General features: G+C 45.4%; 1 protein-coding gene across 12 annotated transcripts in view; it reads left to right on the forward strand.

The window, feature by feature from the left end:
* UNC80 (unc-80 homolog, NALCN channel complex subunit) overlaps window positions 1-21642 on the forward strand; it is a 197555-nt gene that overhangs the window by 157197 nt on the left and 18716 nt on the right. For all 12 annotated transcript variants that reach the window (XM_074968072.1, XM_074968080.1, XM_074968073.1 and 9 more), the window contains 10 exons: window positions 1229-1264; window positions 1656-1874; window positions 6728-6928; window positions 9563-9686; window positions 11516-11641; window positions 13714-13837; window positions 14548-14754; window positions 16158-16342; window positions 18791-18956; window positions 20298-20477. In XM_074968072.1, the coding sequence (XP_074824173.1) occupies window positions 1229-1264; window positions 1656-1874; window positions 6728-6928; window positions 9563-9686; window positions 11516-11641; window positions 13714-13837; window positions 14548-14754; window positions 16158-16342; window positions 18791-18956; window positions 20298-20477 (1568 nt within the window). The remainder of the gene's footprint in view (window positions 1-1228; window positions 1265-1655; window positions 1875-6727; window positions 6929-9562; window positions 9687-11515; window positions 11642-13713; window positions 13838-14547; window positions 14755-16157; window positions 16343-18790; window positions 18957-20297; window positions 20478-21642) is intronic.

Here is a 21642-nt window from a genome sequence, read left to right on the forward strand (position 1 = left end):
AAGATAATCTAGATTGGTCCCTATCTCTTCTCCCCACATTGAACTAGCTAGGTATACAACCCCAGTTCTCCACACTACTCCTCCATACCACAGTGTGACAACATGTATATGTTTAGGGCACAAATCTAGTCCAGTCACTGAAATCAGCTGTGGGATTGAGGCACCCATCCACTGATTGCAGTCTAAAAGTAGGATACAAAGGTAGTAAAAATCTTAGCCAATGCTCATTTTATTAGTCTTCAAAAATTGGACTACAATTACAGTAAAACTGTGTCCTGACAGATTGTTAAATTATCTGTCTAGAGACTCTGATATTGTGTGGTTGGAAAATCTTCTTGGCTGAAATCTCCAGACTTTTCTGATAGAGAATTTTCAGTATTCTAAAAGCAATTCAAAATATTTTTTTCTAAAGCTCCATGTTTCAAATTTGTTTTCTCTGTGATGTTTTCCTCATAACAGAAACTCAGTGGTGACAGCAGGAGTCTAGTGATACAAGACTTGATCACTGTTCCAGCTTCCGAACTATTCTTCCTGGGAGTCAAAAGCAAAAAAACCCAACAACAACAAAACAAAAACCCAACTCATGTTAGAAGAGTTTCTCCATTAGTTGAGAGCTGTTCTCACAAAATAAAATGTTAGGAGGTAGACAGTTATGGGAAATATGATAATGCCATTCTATAAAACAATGATATGCCCTCACCTGGGATACTGTGTGTAGTTCTGGTCACCATATGTCAAAAGGCTATGGCAGAACCAACGGGGTTCAGAGACGGGCAATGAGAATGATTAGGGGAAGGGAACAGCCCTCATATGAAGATAGATTGAAAAAACTGGGATAATTTACCCTCCAAAGGAGATGAAGAAGAGGGGGCATGATAAAATTATGCAAAATACCAGATGATGTAGACTCCAAAAACACAAAGCTTATGTTCTCTTTGTCTTGTAACCCAGAAAAAGAACAAAAGTAAACACTTTAAAAAAAAGTTTTGAGTGGGATATAAAACCTCATGCTTTAGGGTTTAAGCCAATCTCTAATTATTATGGATTAGGATGAGATTTTTCTGGGGAGCAGCCTAGCTCTCATCTGTCTACTGTGGGGTTTCTTTCACCTTCCCCTGAAGTATCTGATACTGGACACTGTGAGACAGAGAATCTGAACCAATATGGCAATTCTGATGTTCCTGAATTCCTATTTGGAATCACAGTGTCTGCATTTTCAACTTCCCAGGTACCCGGATCAAGGAGCCAAACTACACTTTATCAGGTACAGTAAGACCTACACCCCTTTTCCCTGGCATCTTGTGATGAACTCCTCCGAGATGGATTCCTAGTTCATCGGGTTCCACTTACAGTAATTGAGACAAGGGATGCTGTTTCAGGGGAAACCAGCAGAAGGTATTTCATTTAAACAAAGCTAATTCTCAGGAGGGTCCTGGAGGTAACAATCGCACACACTCTCTCTCTCTCTCTCTCTCTCTCTCTCCTTACTACAAACGCCAGCTGCTTTGTCTTCCTTTTGCAGAGCAGTGATTACCTACCGAAATACAGCCCTACCTGTTATGGAGGAGGGGTTCATTACAATCTCCTCATTTACCAAGCTGTTTGTGTCATCTTCCAGCTATACATCATACACCCTCACTTTTTTTAATCCCCAGGGAAAACCTTCACTTGCTGGAGGAAGGCCAGGGTCTCCCCCGGGAGGAGCTGGACGAGCGAATTGCTAGGGAGGAATTCAGGAGGCCCAGGGAGTCCCTACTGAATATCTGCACTGAGTTCTATAAGCACTGTGGCCCTAGGCTGAAGATATTGCAGAACCTGGCTGGAGAGCCCAGGGTAACTTCCCTGGAGCTGCTGGATGTTAAGTCTCACATGAGGTACTCCACTCGCTGTACAAATCTATGTGTGCTTGTCTGTATAACGGTGAAGAAATGCACGCCCTGTATACAGGATGTTGTATTCAATTCCAAGGGCAAGGCTGACTGAGCAATTTACATCGCTCAGCCTTGAGAATGGGCTATTTCAGTAGGCTTCCAATCAGGATATCTTGTCAACTTGCTTCCGTTCCACAAAAAGGGAGATGAAACATGAGGAGGAGGGGATGGGGAAAGACAGCAAGTTCTAGTACCCTAAGGAGTGGAAAGTGTGTGCTAGAGTTATGAACGCAGAGGGAAGAGAATTCTGAACACAGACATATAGGGAAGTGGGTTCACCTCAGGGATTTGCCATTTTCATTCCCTGACTCTTAATTTTTCATAAAACCAAAAGTAACCACTTGTTTTTTGTTTTTTTTTGTTCTAAGAAGCCCAATCTCCTTCCTTATCCAACAATTACTCTTGTCATGCTGGCAGAGTCTTGCAGAAAATGTATTCGGTGTTCCCTAGATTGTGTCTGATTCCCTGTGCATTTCCTGGAGATTTCATACACTCACAACCAGTGGCAGAAGTTCATACTATCAAGTACTTTGCTGAAGTTGGCAGTTGTCTCGAGAGTCACTAAAACATGCATGTACTTGCTTGATCATTATTTTTCCACGTGGGTGGGGCATGTATAATATTTGATATAATAATGAAAAATAATCTGCAGGTGGAAAGACATCCTATTGGGTATTTTTGGTTCTATCTGCGCTGCAGGTGTGTTCTGATCGCATAGGTATTTTCGGAGTGATCCCTGGTAATAAAATATCATATTGCCCCTATATAAATCCATGGTATGCCCACATCTTGAATACTGCGTGCAGATTCGGTCGCCCTATCTCAAAAAAATATATATTGGAATTGGAAAAGGTTCAGAAAAGGGCAACAAAAATGATTAGGGGTATGGAACGGCTGCCGTATGAGGAGAGATTAATAAGACTGGGACTTTTCATCTTGGAAAAGAGACGACTAAGGGGGGATATGATAGAGGTCTATAAAATCATGACTGGTGTGGAGAAAGTAAACAAGGAAGCTCATAACACAAGAATTAGGGGTCACCAAATGAAATTAATAGGCAGAAGGTTTAAAAGAAACAAAAGGAAGTATTTTTTCACACAACGCACAGTCAGCCTGTGGAACTCCTTACCAGAGGATGTTGTGAAGGCCAAGTCTATAACAGGGTTCAAAAAAGAACTAGATAAGTTCATGGAGGATAGGTCCATCAATGGCTATTAGCCAGAATGGGCAGGGATGGTGTCCCTAGCCTCTGCCAGAAGCTGGGAATGGGCAACAGGGTATGGATCACTTGATTACCTGTTCTGTTCATTCCTTCTGCGGCACCCGGCAATGGCCACTGTCGGAAGACAGGATACTGGGCTAGATGGACCTTTGGTCTGGCCCAGTGTGGTCGTTCTTATATAATTGTCTGTACTGTATCCTGTTATACAATGAAAACCAGGACTAATATGGGGCAGTTTTAATGTAGCTCTCACCATAACTTGAGGGTATCTGAATGCTTTCAGAGGATATCATTGGACGCTTCAGGATTGTTCCTTGAACTAAAAGCGACTAAACACTGATAGGCCAGATTCACTGGGAAGGGAGCAAAGATGGTTTTAAACCAATCTTCTGCTCCCCCATTCCTGGGGCTGGCTTGATCTCCAGAGTAAAGTAGAGCTCTGAATTATATCAGGCTGCTCACAGTCCCAAAGGGCCATTCTGGCAGCCAGTTATATCCAGGCCCCAATCAGATATCCTTTCACCCTTACACTGGAGGTTGGAGTATAGGGGCTGGTGTAGACCCACCAGTCCAGCTCTGTGCCACCCAGAGATTCCCCTTACACAAAGGGAATCCTCAGAAGGCGGATCTGTGGTTTTTATGGATGATTTGCACCACTGGAGACATTCAGAGGTGCTGCAGTGGGATGCAGAACCTATCCCAAAGAATTTGCCGGACAGCTTCTTTCATAGGTAGAGGTCTCTGGATGAAAATCACAATATTTTTGTGTAATATTAATTTAGATTTTGTTTTGCAAATTCCTGCAATTTCACCTCCATTTTTTATGTACGATCCGAACAGAATGCCTTTTTCTGTACAGTAAAGAGAGTCGTATTTAGTGGTTAGTGGTTAACTCTTCAACACAGGACTTCCTTCTTACAGTAGATGCATGAAATTCTTGTGTGGTGCATGGCCGGAACATAAACTGATTTAAATGCAGGTGGACGTGTGTGGTCTGGCAGTGTGTAGATCATTGTAATATATTCTCCTCTGGAAAGTAAGTGCTAGAGAATATCAAAAATAGGAAGGAATAATTATTTGTATGGCCCCATTTTGTTGCAGTACAAATTCTCCAAATATTTCATATTGACTTCAGTGAGCCTCAGGAATGTACATCCAATGCAAGGATTTAGCTCATAGCATAACATTAAGTGAGGGGTGTGGATCTTCCATATTACATTGATATCCTTGTTTTGTCTTTGCACACAGTATAAGGTGTCTCAATTTGCACAGGCTGGGACTATTTTCTGTTTTATACTAATATGGAAACTTTATTTTCATGAGTTTGTATGTGTTGGAGTCACTGAACTAAGCCCATCTTTGTATCGTTCATCAGATGACTTAATAGTGTCATCAGTGAATTTTGTTGAAAGATTATAATGAATCAGGAAGTAGGGGAATAGGTGGTAAAACTGCTCATGGACATTTCTGCCTGTTTTCCAAGGTGGAAGTCCTTAAGAGATCAGAAGTTATCATAATGGAGCTGAGGGCCTGAATCACTGAAGTCACAGTGTAAGCTAGCTATGAGTAATGTGACTCCTCTACTGCTCCAGGAAATTGCAGGTTCGGTTTCAGTGCTAGAAATGACTGGCTTGCTGGGATTGAAACAAATACAGTCTCATCCATAGTTAGCATGAAATCAAATGGTGGGTCATCTTTTTCTCCAACGAATTTATAGTGGAAATGTTGAGGGTTCCCCTTTGAGAGCTGTGAGGGTCCCTGGAGCTTTAGTGGACTGTTCTGAGGAAGGGATGGGAAAATCCAGTCTCAGATTCAAAGAACAAATCACAGCTACAAAGATTTTTTTTAAATATCTTGTACACTATAGACTGTCTTAAGAATTTAAAGCTTGCCAGATAAAACTGATCATAGTCACATATAACAAGATACAGTAGGTGACTATTTTGCCTAACCAACTTGCATTAAAATCAGATCCATGCTTAGGGTGTCTAAACAGCAAAGGGAATGTGTTTGGATTTATTTCAGGTGCCATTGTTGAATCAAAAGTAAGAAACTCAGCCACAAAAGCTGATAGCCATTAGGATTCTCTGTGTAGATCTAAACTCCCAATCACCTTCGCCAAAACAATATATGACTGGGGGCGGGGGTGGGGAGGTGGAGATTTTTGTTAATGTGCAGGTAAAAGAAGATCATGGGGCTTTTTCAAATCCCTATTACCACATTGTTAATAATATTATAAATGACCATAAAATAATCCCTACCTATGCAGAAAAAATATGGAATAGTGCTGAGCTGTTTAACCATAAGTTAAATTCATTCAAGAATGACAGTGCTTCCAAAAGGTGGATTTCACAGAGTTAAGGAGCTGTGGCATTTTGGCACTACATAGCAAGAAGATTTCAGACAGTACATTCCCTACGCTCTCTGGGTTATGGCTTCCTGCTAGGAGCTGTATCTCTGCTTTAGTATCCTTCAGCCATTGCATAGCACATTAATTTCAGCCTGAGACAGAGCTAGAAAAGCACCTGAAGCCTCAGGATATAATTTCTTTCTCCTCAAACAATATTTTGTGCATGTTTTATGGCTGTTTTTTCTTCAGACTTTTTCCTGAGCCTTTTCCCCATGTTTCCCTTGATGGCCTGCTGAGTGGAGCTAAGAGGAAATACCCTTCCAACGCACAGTACTGGTCCCCAAGATTCACCTTTCCAAGGTTGTTACTAGAGCTAGTTGAGCAGTTTTCCACAGAACAGTTTTCTGTTGGACAATTTAGTTTTGTCAAAATGGAAACATTTTGTGGGAATGTGTCAATTTCAGCACATCAAAAAAAAATTACAGCAAGTCTTCAAGTATCTGTTTAACTGCTTTTCATATTCCAAGCATGAGGTAAATGCTGTCGGGGCGCCGGTGGGAGATACTGAAACCCCATAAGCATGGCTATCTGGGAGAGTCAGAAAGAGCCAAAAAAGTAATAAGTGAGGCTAGTGGGAGAAACAAAATGAAGCATGTTGGGAGAAATAATCCTATACATAACACAGATTACATGGATCTGTGAACCACATTATTTTTTAAAGTTAAATGCATCTAAATTGCACAAAAATCCACATAGTCGTCCCCCTATATTGACCTGGTAACATTACAAAAAGACAAACCACTCCAGCTTCACTGACACATTACAGGTGATTGCAGCAAGCTAGCAAAGACCCTTCACTGGGATTGCCCATATTATATATTATTATCAACTGAACACAGATACTATGATACCACTGTTTTAATAACATGAACTAGCCTTTCTTTATGTTCCTTTTGGTGCAATTTACCAATCTACTATCCACATAAACATATACATGATGATGTATTCCTTATATACCATACATGAACATGAATAAATATTGGTTCCACAAGAAGCTTCTTAAGGGGCCAGAAATGTGTGATCATTTGACCTAAGAGTTTAAATTGCAGTGCTCTTACCTCAAATATCCTTCTGTTAAAAGAGATTGGTGATACCTCCACCAGGCGGTGGAGAAGCTCACGTTGCAGAGTATCAGATTTTCCTCTTAACAAGCCATAATTTTAGGTTGGCAGAAATTGCACATTCCCTTCTGAAGCTGGCACCTTATGACACCCAGACGATGGAAAGCCGCGGGCTCCGGCGCTACATCATGGAGATGCTGCCCATCACCGACTGGACAGCCGAGGCCGTGAGACCTGCCCTTATCCTCATCTTAAAGCGATTGGATCGTATGTTCAATAAAATTCACAAGATGCCTACTTTGAGGTGAGCAGGTGTAACGGAAACCTTTGGGTCCGTTTCTGATGTTGCAAGCCTTGAAGTAAGGGTATGTCATTTTATTGACAGTGTCATGCTGCACTGAATTTTTACAGCAAAACAAAACAAAGACGCATTTCTCCTGTTGGTGTATATTTATGTCGCCATTTTTCTTGGTGCCGGCTTCCGGGCAGCAATAGAGGAAATGCATATTTTACTGAGAATGACCCATAAGAAATCATGGAAATCTAACACCACCCTCTCTCCCAAAATAAGTCTTGAGGCTATAAAGATTCTCATTATCTCTCTGTGTCTTTTACGTTTGCTGTTTTAAAAAACATAAAGTTAAATTATGGGAAGAGTATTTTTAAAGTCCGTGGTTACAATATCAATCCTGTAAGGCTCTGTTCAAACGATCAAAAATAGTCTTGGCCTGTAGTACCATTCAAATGCACCTGGCAATGGAAGACATGAGTGTAGGAATCTCCTCTAGCCGGTGAATGGTGAAAGCAGCATCACAAGAAGCAATATGGGAGGCTCCAGGTAATGATAATTGAACATGGGGCCTTTCGACCTCACTCATGTGACTCCAGTCCAGGTTAGTAGCATAAAAATTCCCATCTGATGGCCTTTGGGTGGCCTGTGTCAAAGGAGTTGGTGGTCTCGGTCCGGTCCCTTCTGGACAAATGCCCACATTGCAAAAACCACCATGACAGTTTCCTTGAATTGGTAACCTTGTTAGTAGTGTTAGGTGAGAGTCCAAGGATGGAAGGGTATGGAGACTGAACTACTCTCTCTCAAATACCATTGATCCCACCGTAGAACATCTGAAATTCTGATCATGAGGAGTGCCGCAGGCACCAAGCGAGATGGGGAGATATGATCTTTCTCCCTGCCCCTCTTCTCCCGCCTTCCTACTGCATTCCCCTTCATTAAAAGAAACCTTTTTTATAAAACCCTGCCCTGGCAGGGAATTGGGGCCCACTTTTAATGCCGCCTCATCTTGCCAGTGCTGTTTTTTGCGATTATCTTGCTGTCTTTTCTACCATCCCTTCTTCATCTTGGGTCCAAAAAAGCAGCGCAGGGTTTTTAAAACAAATTCCCAAAAGCCCCCCTCTCTTTGTAACCTGTTCACAGGTTGCTGAGCAGCTGGAACCCCTGTCATAGCCTCCCAGTAACTCCAGCTGCACCTGTACAAATCCACCTGACTAGAATCGCGCCTTCTGACAGGCCCAGGCACAGGAGGAGCTGCTGGGTCACTCGCCTTCCTTCTACCAGCTGACCCAAATGCACGAACCAGCTTTCACATAGTTTGGCCAGTCAGCCTATTACATGGTGAGCAGGGCTGCAAGCACCTGTCCAGCTCAGTGCTGCTGCTTAAAGGAGCAGGCCATTTGATCCACTGGGACTCACTGGACCCATTTGTAGGTTTTGAACAGCTTCCTATAGGTGTCCAGCTCAGAAATGGGAGTCTGAGTCTGATCTGGATGGTATATGCGTCAGAGCACAGGTTCGCTATTGGAGGGCGTTCCTGTTTGGGGAAATCCTGACAGGGATTGACCTACGTGTCCCCAGGTATATATCTGTGGTACGGTATCTGGCTTACATACTGCATACCTGGTACTCCCTGGGCGAAGGAGCCTTTTAAGGAGTCTACCATGGAATCTGACTGGGAATCTGATTCAGTAGTACCACATCCTCTAGTAACGCAGTGTCTGCCTCATCCTTGCTCCCAGCATCCAGGGATTACTCACCCTGCCGCACAGACTTGGGAGGTATACTCCCATCCAAAGAGACAGCCTCTGGGGATCAGGGGCATGGGAAGCACATTGATGCTGCCTGTGTTGTAACTGGTAAAAGAGATCTTCTTTCTCCAGGGCTCTCAATCTGGCTCCTTTTACAGACTCTAAAATCACCATAAAGGAAAAAGCAATCAGTAAGGGATGTAGTTAGGGCAGATTATTGGTTCTGTCCTGCGGGGGTGGGGGGGAATGCGGAAGGTGAAGTCTGTAGTGCTCCGTCTGTCTGTGCTCTGGGCTCAGGCTAAGTGGGAGTCCCCACAATGTAGCAGACTAGGCTGTGCAATAGTGGGGGAGGAGATATTCCTAAGTGCTGGAGTTTGTTCCACTCAAGGTTTTGTGGTGAAGTCTACATTAAATCAACAGGGATTTCACAAGCCCGAGTGGAATGACTGTGTCCATCTGCCTCCGCAATGGCAGCACAGCTTCCCTAAGTGTAAAGCAAGCAGCAGTCATCAGACAAGTTCATCTGAGCTGGCTGTCTCGTGGATGTCCCAGTTTGCACTCACAGGCTCGCTTGCAAAGGGGAAAAGTTAGGGTTTGAATCCCAATCCATTCATCCTCTCTCTCTCTCTTTCTCTGTTTTTGTTGTGACGGTTTTTGTGTCACTAATCCAGCAGGGCAGGAGTGCCTCTGCTACCTTCCCAGTCTCATCTCTAACTCCCAATGTGTTCTCTGAACAACGTGGGTAAAACTGTTACCCCTGGAATGCACCTTGTTGCCATCATGGATGTCGTTGCTGTCTTAAACGTTCCTTGTTGGAGTCACCGTGTATCAGTCACCTTGTTTCGGTGTGTCTGGTGGGGGAGCCAAACAGCTAACGGCACCTACTGTTGTATTCCAGGCGACAGGTTGAGTGGGAGCCTGCCAGCAATTTGATTGAAGGGGTTTGTTTGACACTTCAGAGGCAGCCAATCATATCCTTCCTGCCTCACCTTAGGTCACTGATCAATGTCTGTGTCAATCTGGTGAGTAGCCAAGTGGCAATATTATGAACCTTTGCTAAGCTTCATTCTGCTGTTGACTTTTCTGGACTGAAGATTAAAGTTGATCCCTTTTCCTGTCACCTATCCACCTGTGCAAGCAGACTTCCCAGGTGACTCTAGAGATAGTGAGGCACATTTTTAAAGTGGTGCATGGGAAGATACAGAGACTGATCCCCAGGGTCAAGTGATTTATTTGTGTTACTTCCCACACACCACTTTGAAAATCCACCTCTGCATGTTGCGCTGAGAGTTGAGGGCTGCAAGTTGGAGAGTGGGGTGGTGGAGACTGCACACACCTGGTAGCAATGGGAGGGTGGGACTAGGGGCAGTTTCAGTTTATAGCCGGGAAGGAAACTTTACTGCTCTGTAAAAGGGCATTGAGTGGCTAGTTAGAGGGTTACATGAGTGGATTCACTCTGCCATTTGTAATGTCCCTGGTTTGATCTAGTGCAGGCTTTTATGTACAATGTTCAGTTCTCATCCTTAATCAATACACAATAATGTTGGTGTGTGTTTTATACTTGAGCACAGACAGCTTTTCTGGTTTTCGTGACTAGAGCGATGGTATGCCCAGAACTCTTGGAGCCTGTCTGACCATTTGATAGTGATAAGCAATAGTTACATGTAATATTGCTTCTAAGACCATGATACCTAGGAAGTATCAAGTCAATGGAGCTATGACCGTTTATGCCAGCCGAGGATGTTTCAGTCTGAGTTGGAAGAAATACCAATATTGAGGGAAATGGATATAGTAGCATTTTTAGTTTCATTTGGATTAAAAATATTGACTTTGAGTTCTAGAATGAAAATGTGTGGCCTTTTTTTTTTTTTTTTTGATGCTTTGGAAAAGCTGATGAAGTCGATGATTGCGCCGAAGAGCTTAAAAACAAAATAAAAACACATTTCTACCTTGGCCATGTTGGCATTCATCCACATTTTTATCTTCATTCCGGATCCACAGAGCGTTTACATACAACGCAAGGGGGTGGCGGGGAGCTCCAATAATGGCAGGAGTTCTAGTGGCTCCTTCGTTGTTGTGGCAGCCGTGTTTGCTCAATGGCTATTTGGAGACCTTTTGTCTGGAGCCAGCTTTGAAAAGTTGACCCTTTACACTACTCAGTGTTGCACCAATAGCAGCAAACAGCCCCCCCAAATATGGTAGCCAGGAACATGGGGAAGCCTTTAAATGAAAAGAATAGGGGGTTTTCACCTCTGAATTTAAGCCTAAATTTGTCATGTGGGTTGAGAGGTTAGTTCAGTTAATTTTACAAACCAGAGTCCCCAATAATACATTGTGCTTACGGAGAGTCTGAACATTGTACAAAACTGGGCCTGGATCTGGCTAATACTGGATCAACCTCAGGACATTATTCTTCCAAGAGATCAGCAAGGGAAGGAAAAGGGTTACAAGTTAATTGCAAACTTCCTGCTTGTATTACATTTTCCCATGGAATACAGTAGCTACATGGCATACCCACCAACTCTACCTATTCTACCAGTCCAGTGCTGGTTACTCAGGGCTGGTACTGGGTACATTCATGAAATGTACCAGTTTCCCTGTGCACTCTGTCCACCCCCTCTGGCTTCCTTGTAGAGGTTCCCTATCCTCTCCACCCTTTCCCTGCTAGAACCATCCCTTCTCCTTTGTGGCCCCAGCTGCCGTGAGGCATTCAGAGGCACTCCTGCTCCCCGAGCACCCCAGTCCCACACCGTCTGAAGTGTACCTGTTTCTCTTTCACAAACGTTGGAGGGTATGCCATGGGTGGAATTGCAGTAGTCAGTGCTGGTGATGTGCTTTGTTTGTATTGCAGGTGATGGGAGTAGTAGGACCTTCCAGTGTTGCTGATGGATTACCCCTTCTTCATCTCAGCCCTTATCTCTCGCCACCTCTGCCCTTCAGCACAGCTGTTGTCCGGCTTGTAGCATTGCAGATACAGGTGTGCCTGCCCTGCCTGGTATCAGGCCCGTTTAGCTTATGGTTGAGACACCAACTCATAGGTGCTCTTTTTTCTGCAACAGCTGGGCAAAAACTGTGGAACAAAATGTCAGCTCTCCTCTGTAGGTCAAGGTTTGGAGCACCAGAACGGAGCTCAGGTCTTAATAAGCAGCCAGATCCTCAACCAGTGTCAATTGGCGTAACACCACTGATGTCAGTGGAGCTATGCTGAATTACACCAGCTGGGAATCAAGCTCCATACTTTGATTCCTCTCAGGATCTAGGAACCGAGCAGAAAGTCTTCTATTACCTTTTGTGAACAATCCTATCCTAGGTCGTCCCCATGCAGCCCCACCAAACTTAATGGGGAGTCATTTGCGTAATTGAGATTACTGAGTGGGATTTGGGCCCATTGAGCCAGTACCAAACTGGTGCTGTTTGTGCAAGCAATACATAGAAGAGAAAAAAGCCCAAATGCACACCGATGGTTGGCCTTTAAACTGCTTATCAAATATCATCCTTGACTGTCAAGAATAGTGAACACACAGTGATCCCATTGGGAGGAATTTCATCAGTATATTCCTTTTCAGCTCAGTGCCACATGTTTACTATTTTGGACACGAATAGGTTTTTAAAATACATTTGCAGGCAGCTATTCCATGTGCACTTGGACCCTATCTGCTTCCATATGCTTTATACCTCCGTGTTGGCATGAAAACAAAGGGAATAGAGAGCTACACAGGGGCAGAATGAAGGTGCATGTTTCCTGACCCTAATCTGTATTTCAGCGAGTCAGAAGATACAATGACCTCATTCAGGAATATTGTGCCCGTGGACTAGTGCACCTGCGGAACAGACATTTCAGTTTATAATTAACCAATGAGTGGCACGTCCACCATCCAGATGAGCGCTGGGACAGGTTTTTCAGAGTATGGGGGGTGTTATGGGAAAGAGGGGTATAGAGCCAAGGCATCAAAGCACATCACAGTCCCGTTTACCATGGAACCGGAGATGGCATCCATAAGGTGAACATTGGCACTGATCGGTGCAGAGACATTGCAGGCTTCTTCCTGGGCTGGGTGATTTGGTTCTTAAAAATATAAGAGCCACCCTTACCTTCTCTCAAATCTTTACCCCTGTTTAGAACCTAACTCCAAATGAATCTTTTTTTTAAATCAGTCTGGGATCTTTGCAGATGTGGGTTTTTTTGTTTGCTTTTTTTTCCATTTTCATATGTTTTTCCTGGGTTTCAGAAGGGATCAAAACTGGAAATGCCATAATACCACCAGTATTTCCAGCAGGATCTGAAGTGGAAGTGCTGGAAATCCCACAAGAAAAACCTCTTCTCCTGGGATTTCCACCCCAGTTTTGCAGACTCAGGTGGTTCTGCGGTTCAGTTTCAATTCACACTGAAGTATCTAAAAGTTTGGATGCTCTATCCAGGCTTCGACCCTTCAGAGGTTCACCCAACATACGTTTCTTTCACCGCCACTAAACTTCTTCTGCCTTGGACACAGACCTGTTCAGGTTGCGGGGGCATTTCATTCAGACTTGAATAACTGTCAAGATCCAAGTGTGGGTTTCCCTTGTTTTCAGGAAGGGAGGCCACAATAACATCAGGGTTTTGTGGGTTAGTGAAGCAAAGTGAAGAGGCTGGGAAGTGAGGGTGAATCCTGGAGTAACCTCCACATTCAGCAAATAGGGAGATGTTGTTTTTGACATTGGTATAACTCCCTCTGCTCTTTTTTTCCAGGTAATTCGGGCTGGATTCTGATCTCATTTGTACCACTCTCGATTTGGAATAACAACAAATTGACTCTGAATATATTGATCTGGATTTATAATGGTGTATTTGAGATCAGAATGCCCTTTATCACTTGATTATATTAAAAACAGGTGATATTTAGATGCTCTACTCCTATTCAGGCCGCCTCAGAGCTTGTAATTTTATCAGTCCATCAGCTGTGTTATGCTATGTAAACAAAGCCTATGGGAATCATCATTCTCCACAGTGGTTTATATTTCTAATCTTCTGATGAAATCATTTAATCCTTTCTTATTATTACTGCACAGGCTTTGAAAGAAGATTTTCCCTTAAGCCATGTGATCTCCCCATTCACCAATCAGGAGAGAAGAGAAGGAATGCTTTTAAACCTACTGATTCCATTTGTGCTCACAGTAGGATCTGGAAGCAAAGGTCTGATGATTATTTAACAAAAAGAGTTCCCCCTTCCCAGACAACAAATATTTGCCTTTCCTACTGTTGTTGCTTCTTATTTGGTTTCCTCTTGGCGTGGTTAGAACTCATTGGGGTGATGGAAGCGAGCTACAATGGGAGCTGTTGTTTCTCCTTTTTGTTTCAGCTGTGTCACAGATCAGTGGTTCTCAAACTCACTCTTTAACAGATGCGCTCCTCCTTTTGAAATCAGAGCAATGACAGAGTTCTGGACAAGAGAAAATTCACCATAGTGTAAGATACAGAGCTACGGGGGCAGGAATTTGCCACTGTTGGTTGCTGTTCACCCAGTTCCTTGCCAGTTGTCTGGGCCAAATCATGCTCTCACTCCCGGTCTTCTTCTGTAGATTGTGGTCACTTCTAAGCACCTCCCTCAAATGCAGGCGTGAAAGCAAAGAGTGAGGGGAAGAGGCGAGGCTGAGTCATTACGCTCATAGGGTTTGGTGCTGCCACACAAGCGTGCGTTTTGGGAATAGAATAACTTTGCCTTTGCATACAGAAGGAGAAGCAACATAACAAGGTTGGGGATGGGCTTGGTTTGAGGGAAGTTCTGATTACATCACAGCTGGGAACTGAAAACGAGGCTGAGGCTTTTGCATGGCTTTGAGAGGATATGGCCTGATCTATTTTATTGCTTTCCTTTGCCTGCCACCCGCTTCAATGGATCTTAGACAGTCCCTGGCTGGAGCAGCCTGAAGTCCTTCTGCTGCTCCAGACTGTTATTAACATCCTCCTGCCACCTCGGATCATCAGCACTTCCCGCAGCAAGAACTTCATGATGGAGAGCTCCCCTGCACATTGCTCCACCCCAGGGGATGCTGGGAAGGACCTGCGCAGGGAAGGGCTCGCAGAGTCCACCAGCCAAGCGGCTTACTTGGGTGAGTGAGTGCTTCCCCTCACCCATCAAAAGAGAGAAAAATAAAAGGAAGCTTTTAGGAAACCCCTGGGAAGGCAGAGAAAATCCTCACGGGCACAAGCTGACTGGAAGTTATGTTTGCCCTGCCGCCAGAAGGTGTCACTTCCAGCTGGAGTAGACACATCCACCCCAAAAACAGAAGTGTAGCCATGGCAGTGCATGCAGCAGGAAGGGCAGTGATCCCGTCCAAGCCCCTAGATACTTACTTGGGGCCACTGGCCTGTCCCACGCTTGGGCCACTGCAGTTGTGTGCTATTTTTAGTGTGTTATGTCTCCTCGAGCTGGAAATTATACCCTCGGCTGCAGTGAAGGCATACCCTGATCTATTTACAGCTGCTTTAGCCACAGCCATGAGCACTGAGTGGTGCGCATGCTGCACCAAGCCAGGAGTAGCTCTGGCAGGCATGGTCTTAGAGATACGTCACTGATTGATAGTTCCTCTCCTGCTCCGTTTGCTCTTGGGAGGGGTAATTGGCTGATGACCTACGCTAGCACTCACACTCTGGTCAGCTAGTCTGGGCAAACTTGCAGAGAGAGGTGGAGTCAAATCTGCCCCCACTTCCCGAACTGCCTTTTGTTGGGGAAGGAGCAAGGAGACACATAGCCCTGCTTATTCTTCTGTGCCTGGGCCCAAGGTCTGTGTAGCCCGAGTGGGAGTGTAAGGGCGGTTCTTACTGCCCCACTTGGGGATATATCCCCTATGTCACAATCTAGCCTTTAATAAGCAGCCTCATTTCCAGCCTAAATCTTGTTCATTTGTAAATTACCTTTTCGATGGGTTGTGCTAATGGATTCTGATACTTGGCTTCTTGGATCCAAAATAACCTTTGGTGTATGGCTCTTGCAGCTGCAGTACTGGAAGGTCTCTCTTCGTAGCCTCATTAACGACCTCCTGACAGCAGTTACATGGCCATTCCCTCTGTGGGGTTGCACAGCCTAGATTTCTCTCCATGGTCCTTGATCAGAGACTGGAATCTATCCCCACTCTGGAGTGGTTTTGAAAGAAGTAAATCCCCAGGAAGGGGAAAGAATTCTTTAGTGTAGTCTGGGAACTTTGGACTGGGTGGTATCTCATGGAAAAATTAAAGGAACATAGTTGTACAGAAGGAAAATCTTCCAGTAACTCACTGGCAGAGCTGGGAACGGAACTCATGCTTCCTGATGCCAAGTCCTGTGGCTCTAACCCCAAGACTGCCCTACTCCCCGGTAGGAGTTGGCAGCTGATGGTAAAGAAACTGGCCTAGGTGTGTGTGCACTCCACTGCTCGCTGCAAATACTCCAGCTGTTAAAGGCTGGAGTTAACGGCTCTGGCTCTGGCTCTGGCTCTGCAGCACTTTACACGTGCTGGCGTTTGTTCCCCTGCAGCCCTGAAGGTGATCCTCGTGTGCTTTGAGCGCCAGCTTGGCAGCCAGTGGTATTGGCTGAGCCTGCAAGTCAAAGAAATGGCCCTGCGCAAGGTGGGAGGGCTGGCCCTCTGGGACTTCCTGGATTTTATTGTTCGCACCCGGATCCCTATCTTCGTGCTTCTGCGGCCCTTCATTCAGTGCAAGGTAACACCAGTTTTCACCCTAGTGTCAGCTGCTTCATTAGATAATATTTTTTAGGCAAGACGCCCCATACTGTCTTGCAAGGAGAATGTGACACGGGCTTTGGGGGCAACCACGGTCTTGGGGAGAAGAGTATTTTTGCATAGGAAATGACCCCTGACTCTGTGCTTTGTCTCGGAAGGATGGCTGGAGGCATTTCCGAGATCTTGGTTCTCTAGTAGACCTGTGTACAGACCCTATTGCAGCTAAGGAGCATCCATTACAGTGGATTTTAGGGGCCAATCAAAGAGTAAGTTACAATGATGGGAATTCTAATGCAGCAGATCCACAACACCACATTGGTGCAGAATGGTACTCATCACCTCCTCCTGAAATTCCCTTGGAATTTGGATAGGTTGATGATGATGTCGATGATGTAATAATGGATATTAGCGTAAACAACAATTATCCATCAGCTCAACCTCCGCCCTCCGGCTGGGTGGTAGCTCTCTCAGGCAGACATACAAGCACAGTAAAGGAAGCCTTCAGCATTCCACAAGCCAGGAAGATTTCTCATGGGCCAGCATTCAAGGTGCTAACAGGGGAATCCTTACTCACTGGGCAGGCATTTCACCTTGCATTGTTAGGGCCTTATCCCACAAGGCACTGAGCACCACCCCGTGACTTCAAAGGTAATTGCAGGAACTTCGTCAACTCCTGGGATCAGAGCCTTAGAAAGGAGGTCACAAGTGGCCACTATTGAGGTGACTTTATATTAATTGGCTCAGCTTTGGGGCTAATGTTTGTAGTAATGTCAAATTAGTGGTTGCAGGTGTCAGATCTGTGTATGGAAAAATCCAAATGCTAGTCCCCCATAAACTCTGGCTTGCCAAATAATATGATGAAGCCTGGGATTGGTAGAGAGATCTCATAAACCAGCTATCCTCTCATGAATTAATCTTGCATGAGGTACCTTCTGCCCCCAACTCAAAGGCCTGTCTAATTCCTGGATGGCTCAGTGACAGAATGAGAAACATTTTAAAAGTATTCAGTGGGACAGGCCAGAGGGGCCTTACACTTGCCCCACTCTTTTCCCTGGCTCTTAGCAGTAACTATCGACGTCCGTGGTGGGCACACACTGGAGATCTGTGAAGGAGTGAGCTGCAATTCCTAGATACCCTGGTGACAGGGTTAGTTCTCTGCCCCAGCCAATAAGAGTACGTCTTCACTGCAGAGTTAGCCCGAATGATCAGCACCTGACTTAGCCTAGCCCGGGTGTGAGCAGCCATGCTGCACGGCACCCCCAACATTGCATTGTGGTCACTGGGACTTCTAGGGGACATCCCATGGTTCTTTGTGCTGCTGTGATTCTCTCCCAGTGGATTGTGGGAGAACTTGTCCGTCTGTTTTGGCACATGATGGAGAAATTATGGGAAGGTGCTGTATGACAGTTGGCACTCAAGTGGGTTAGCCTGCATACTCACTGCAAAGTGGAAGGGTTACCCACCTTAGTGAAAGCAGAATCTGGGTTTAACCCGATAACCCAGGATGGGCCAGTTCACCCGGGTTGGAAGCACCAACCTCAGGTCAGAGGTTTTTGTGTGTGGATGGGAGCTGGATTAGGGGCAACGCCCAAGTAAGAGCCTCGGCTAACTCTGCAATGAACACAAGCCCTGAGAAACCAGGCCACTAGGGGGTTGTGTGGGTCTAATGAACAGGATCTGGGATGGGTAGCATGGTGTATCAAGAGAAGATTTTTTTAAACAGGGTTGTTGGTTGGATCGGGGGGCGAACTTTGCACTGACTTTGTCTGACAGGAAGCGCCTCCCCACTTTGTTTTGGCTTTGAGCCAAACACAGCTCTTGATAATGGACAGGCAGTCGGTGTGCCCAGGCTGCTACTACTTACGCTGACATGTATAGATGGAGTCCCCATCATTGGAAGCCTTTAAAAACAAGTTGGACAAACACCTGTCAGGGATGGTCTACTTGGTCCTGCCACAGCGCAGGGGTTTGAACTCGATGACCTCTTGAGGTCCCTTCCAGCCCCACCTTTCTATGATTGTAAGCTCTTTGGGGCAGGGACTGTCTCTTATTGTGTGTAAATGTATTGCTTAGCACAAGGAAGCCCTGATTCCTACCTACTAGTATATTAATAGCAACAGTGACTGGTTTCAATGTACATTGAATCAGATAAGCATACAGTATTCCAAAAAGCTGAGAAAAAACCTACGTGTTTGGTTGTGTTTTCACACGCACCTACAAAGCTCATCCCTAGCTAGATAACATTCCTCTGCTTGTTGCTGTATCAACTTCTTACATACAAGGACAAAAATCCTCAGCCTGTAGGTGTACAAGCAGCCAAGGGATTCTGATGCCAGACACTCATGAGCTAGTTGGAAAGGGACAGAGTGTTTCTCTGTGATGCTGGAGTGTTCTTTTGCTAACAGGGGTTGTTATGCCTCTCTGTCAGCTGCTGGCCCAACCTGCAGAGAATCACGAGGAGATGACTGCCCGGCAACATATTGCTGACCAGCTAGAGAGGCGCTTCATACCACGCCCTCTGTGCAAAAGCTCCCTCATCACGGAATTCAACAGCGAGCTCAAAATCCTGAAGGAGGCAGTGCACAGTGGGTCAGGTAAGGCTGTTCGGGGAGGGGGAGGATGGTCGCACACAGAGGAAAGAGGATTTCTTACCCCTCTGTGTGGGTACGCACGGCAAGAGTCAATAGTTTTGCCCATAGTATAGCACTCTGTGTGCAAAACTTGATTTAATATATGGAAACTTAAATGCATAGAAATGTGCAGCTCTCCCTTCTATCGCAAATACATGGAATTTACAAAAACAGAAATGCACTGCATGGAACTGTTCTGACTGCTTCGTCCTCTCTTCTGGGGTGCACTGGGGTACAACAGCAGACCCACAGCAACAGGTGCTTTACGCATGGTAATTTATTATGTTTTTAAAATGAGTTTTGTGCTTGCAAAAGGTGCTGGCCTGGCAGCCCTGGAGACTGAAGCCCCTTCTTTATGAAAAGACGAGGTACAGCATACAAAGCTCCCCTGCACTGCCTCGTTAATGTGCCGCAACGCACTGAGGGTGACAGGGTTGGTTTTCATGCCTTGTCAATCACTGCCCCGTCAGCTGAGACAGCCAACGAAAGTGCAGATTACGGCCAGTTGTAATGGCAGCCTTGTTACATTCACCTCTCCACTAACTAAACTAAGAACACCATCTCACTTCTCATATGCCTACATGCAGCTGTCAAATGGTAACCTCTTTCAGTCACTACTGACCAAAGTGCACTGTAACCAAGGCTGTAGAGGTGAAAGTAGTTTTTAAAATCTAGATAGTCTCAGCTCCCCTCTTTTAGAATTAGCTACTTGTTTATCAGCAGCAGATATTTATTTTCTTTTTTCCTTGTGAAAGGACAGCTGAGCATTTTTTGGCCCAAATCTATGCCCTTGAAATCAACAGGAAAACTCCTGACCATTCATGAAGTGGCCACTTCTGCAAACTTTCTCCTTTGCTGTGTACATTGGCTGCCACTAGAGAGCAGTCATTACTTCCAGACTGTGGGAAACTTTGTATCGAGTACTTTGTTCTTAGAAAGAAAGTAGCTCTACTTGTTTTGCCCCATAATAATGTGCCTTGCTTGCTAAACGTCACAGAGGGGCAGTGGATGTGGCAGTATGGCTCAGGGACAAAATCGGAGAACATAAGAAATCTTTGCAGTGACAAAGGTTTCTTGCAGGTTAGCTGAGCTGGTACAGTTGTACTGATCTGGTGTCAAGTAAGCACAAGCAGTGGTAGAGTTCTCTTTCACAGCTGCTGCAGAAGGCCATTCGGCCCTCTGACTTTCCCACTTCTCTCGCCTTTCCCCTAAACCCAGGCTGAGGAAGATGCCCTCGCCCTACTCGGAACAATATTTCTTTCAGCCTCGGAACTGACTTGGCTTTGTTTTTTCCACTCTGTACAGCCTACCAAGGGAAGACCTCCATCAGCACCGTGGGCACTTCCACCTCCGCGTACCGCCTCAGCCTCGCTACTATGTCCCGCTCCAACACTGGCACCGGCACCGTCTGGGAGCAGGACAGCGAGCCTTCCCATCAGGCTTCGCAGGACACTCTGAGCCGCACAGATGAGGAGGATGAAGAAAGTATGTGGCTGCCGGGGCAGGATCAGAGTACAGTTGCAGCCCCTCGTTGCCCAGGCCCAGCTCTGCTGTACAGGCAGAAGAGGGTGTTGTTTTGAGCAGTAGAATGATCAGGGACTTTTTTCTGCGTGAGGCCTTAATGCTGCAAGCCCTTTCTTCGTGCACAGCCAGGAGGAAAAGGCTGTTGCTCTCCAGCGCACGTGTGAACAGAGGGTACATGTGGGCACATGGTTCAGTGCTAGGGGTGGTCGCCGCACTATGCAGTTGTTAATGTCAAGTCCTTACGTGCCTCCTTCCATACTCTTGAGCACAGGGCTGAGAAAGGGTAAGGTGCAGGTGTAGACCGTGAATAAAGCAGAAGAGACATGGCAGTCCTTACAATGCTGATAAGGCATTTAGCTAAACAGTCCCCTCTTTGGCCTGAATCCTGCTACTAGGCAGGAGCAATTTGGTGGCTGTGTAGCAGGCATCACATTGCAGCAGTATCAGCTTGCTGTGCACTTCCTGCTCATCTCTGAACCACGGGCTTCTGTGTGTACCTGTACCTGCACTGTGTGTGCTCAAGCCGTGGCTAGTGTCTATGCTGGTTGGGATGTAGGACCTACTCAAGCATTTGTGCGCATTTTGTAATACATTAGCTGATCAACAGAGGACATCAAGCCTTAAGACTTCTGTCAGCCAATACTCCACTCCTTTATACCCAGTGATAGAGGCAGAAAAGGTTCTGAGTTGTATGAAACATCCTGGTGTCTCTTTGCAGAGAGGGTTTAGTTTTTTATAGTTTGTGTGGATTTGCACAGTCTGAGTTTCACTTTGAGTTTGAAGGGAAGCTCATTGAAACCACTGAGTTTGCCTGAATTAAGTTTTGATATCAGAAACATCCAAGAAGCTCCTGGCTTCTTTCAAAACCATCAGCCAGGAGCCCCTGTCATCTCTATCCAGGAGGCTTGGGCTTCCCACTCATGTAGCTTTTATTGTCTTCTGGTGGTACAGAGGTTGTCCTAATGGCTTGAAACCCTTGCCACTCACCTTTGGTGCTTGGGGACAACTGCCTATTCCCAGAAAACTTCAGACATGAGAGAGGCAATGGCCCTAGAATATGAAAAAGTGTACGAGCTTGTTGTGTGGAGATGATGTCCCTAACAGAGAGAGTGCTCCTCCTGAAACT

The sequence above is a fragment of the Natator depressus genome, chromosome 11, assembly GCF_965152275.1.
Source record: "Natator depressus isolate rNatDep1 chromosome 11, rNatDep2.hap1, whole genome shotgun sequence".
In the NCBI taxonomy this organism is placed as follows: Eukaryota; Metazoa; Chordata; order Testudines; family Cheloniidae; genus Natator; species Natator depressus.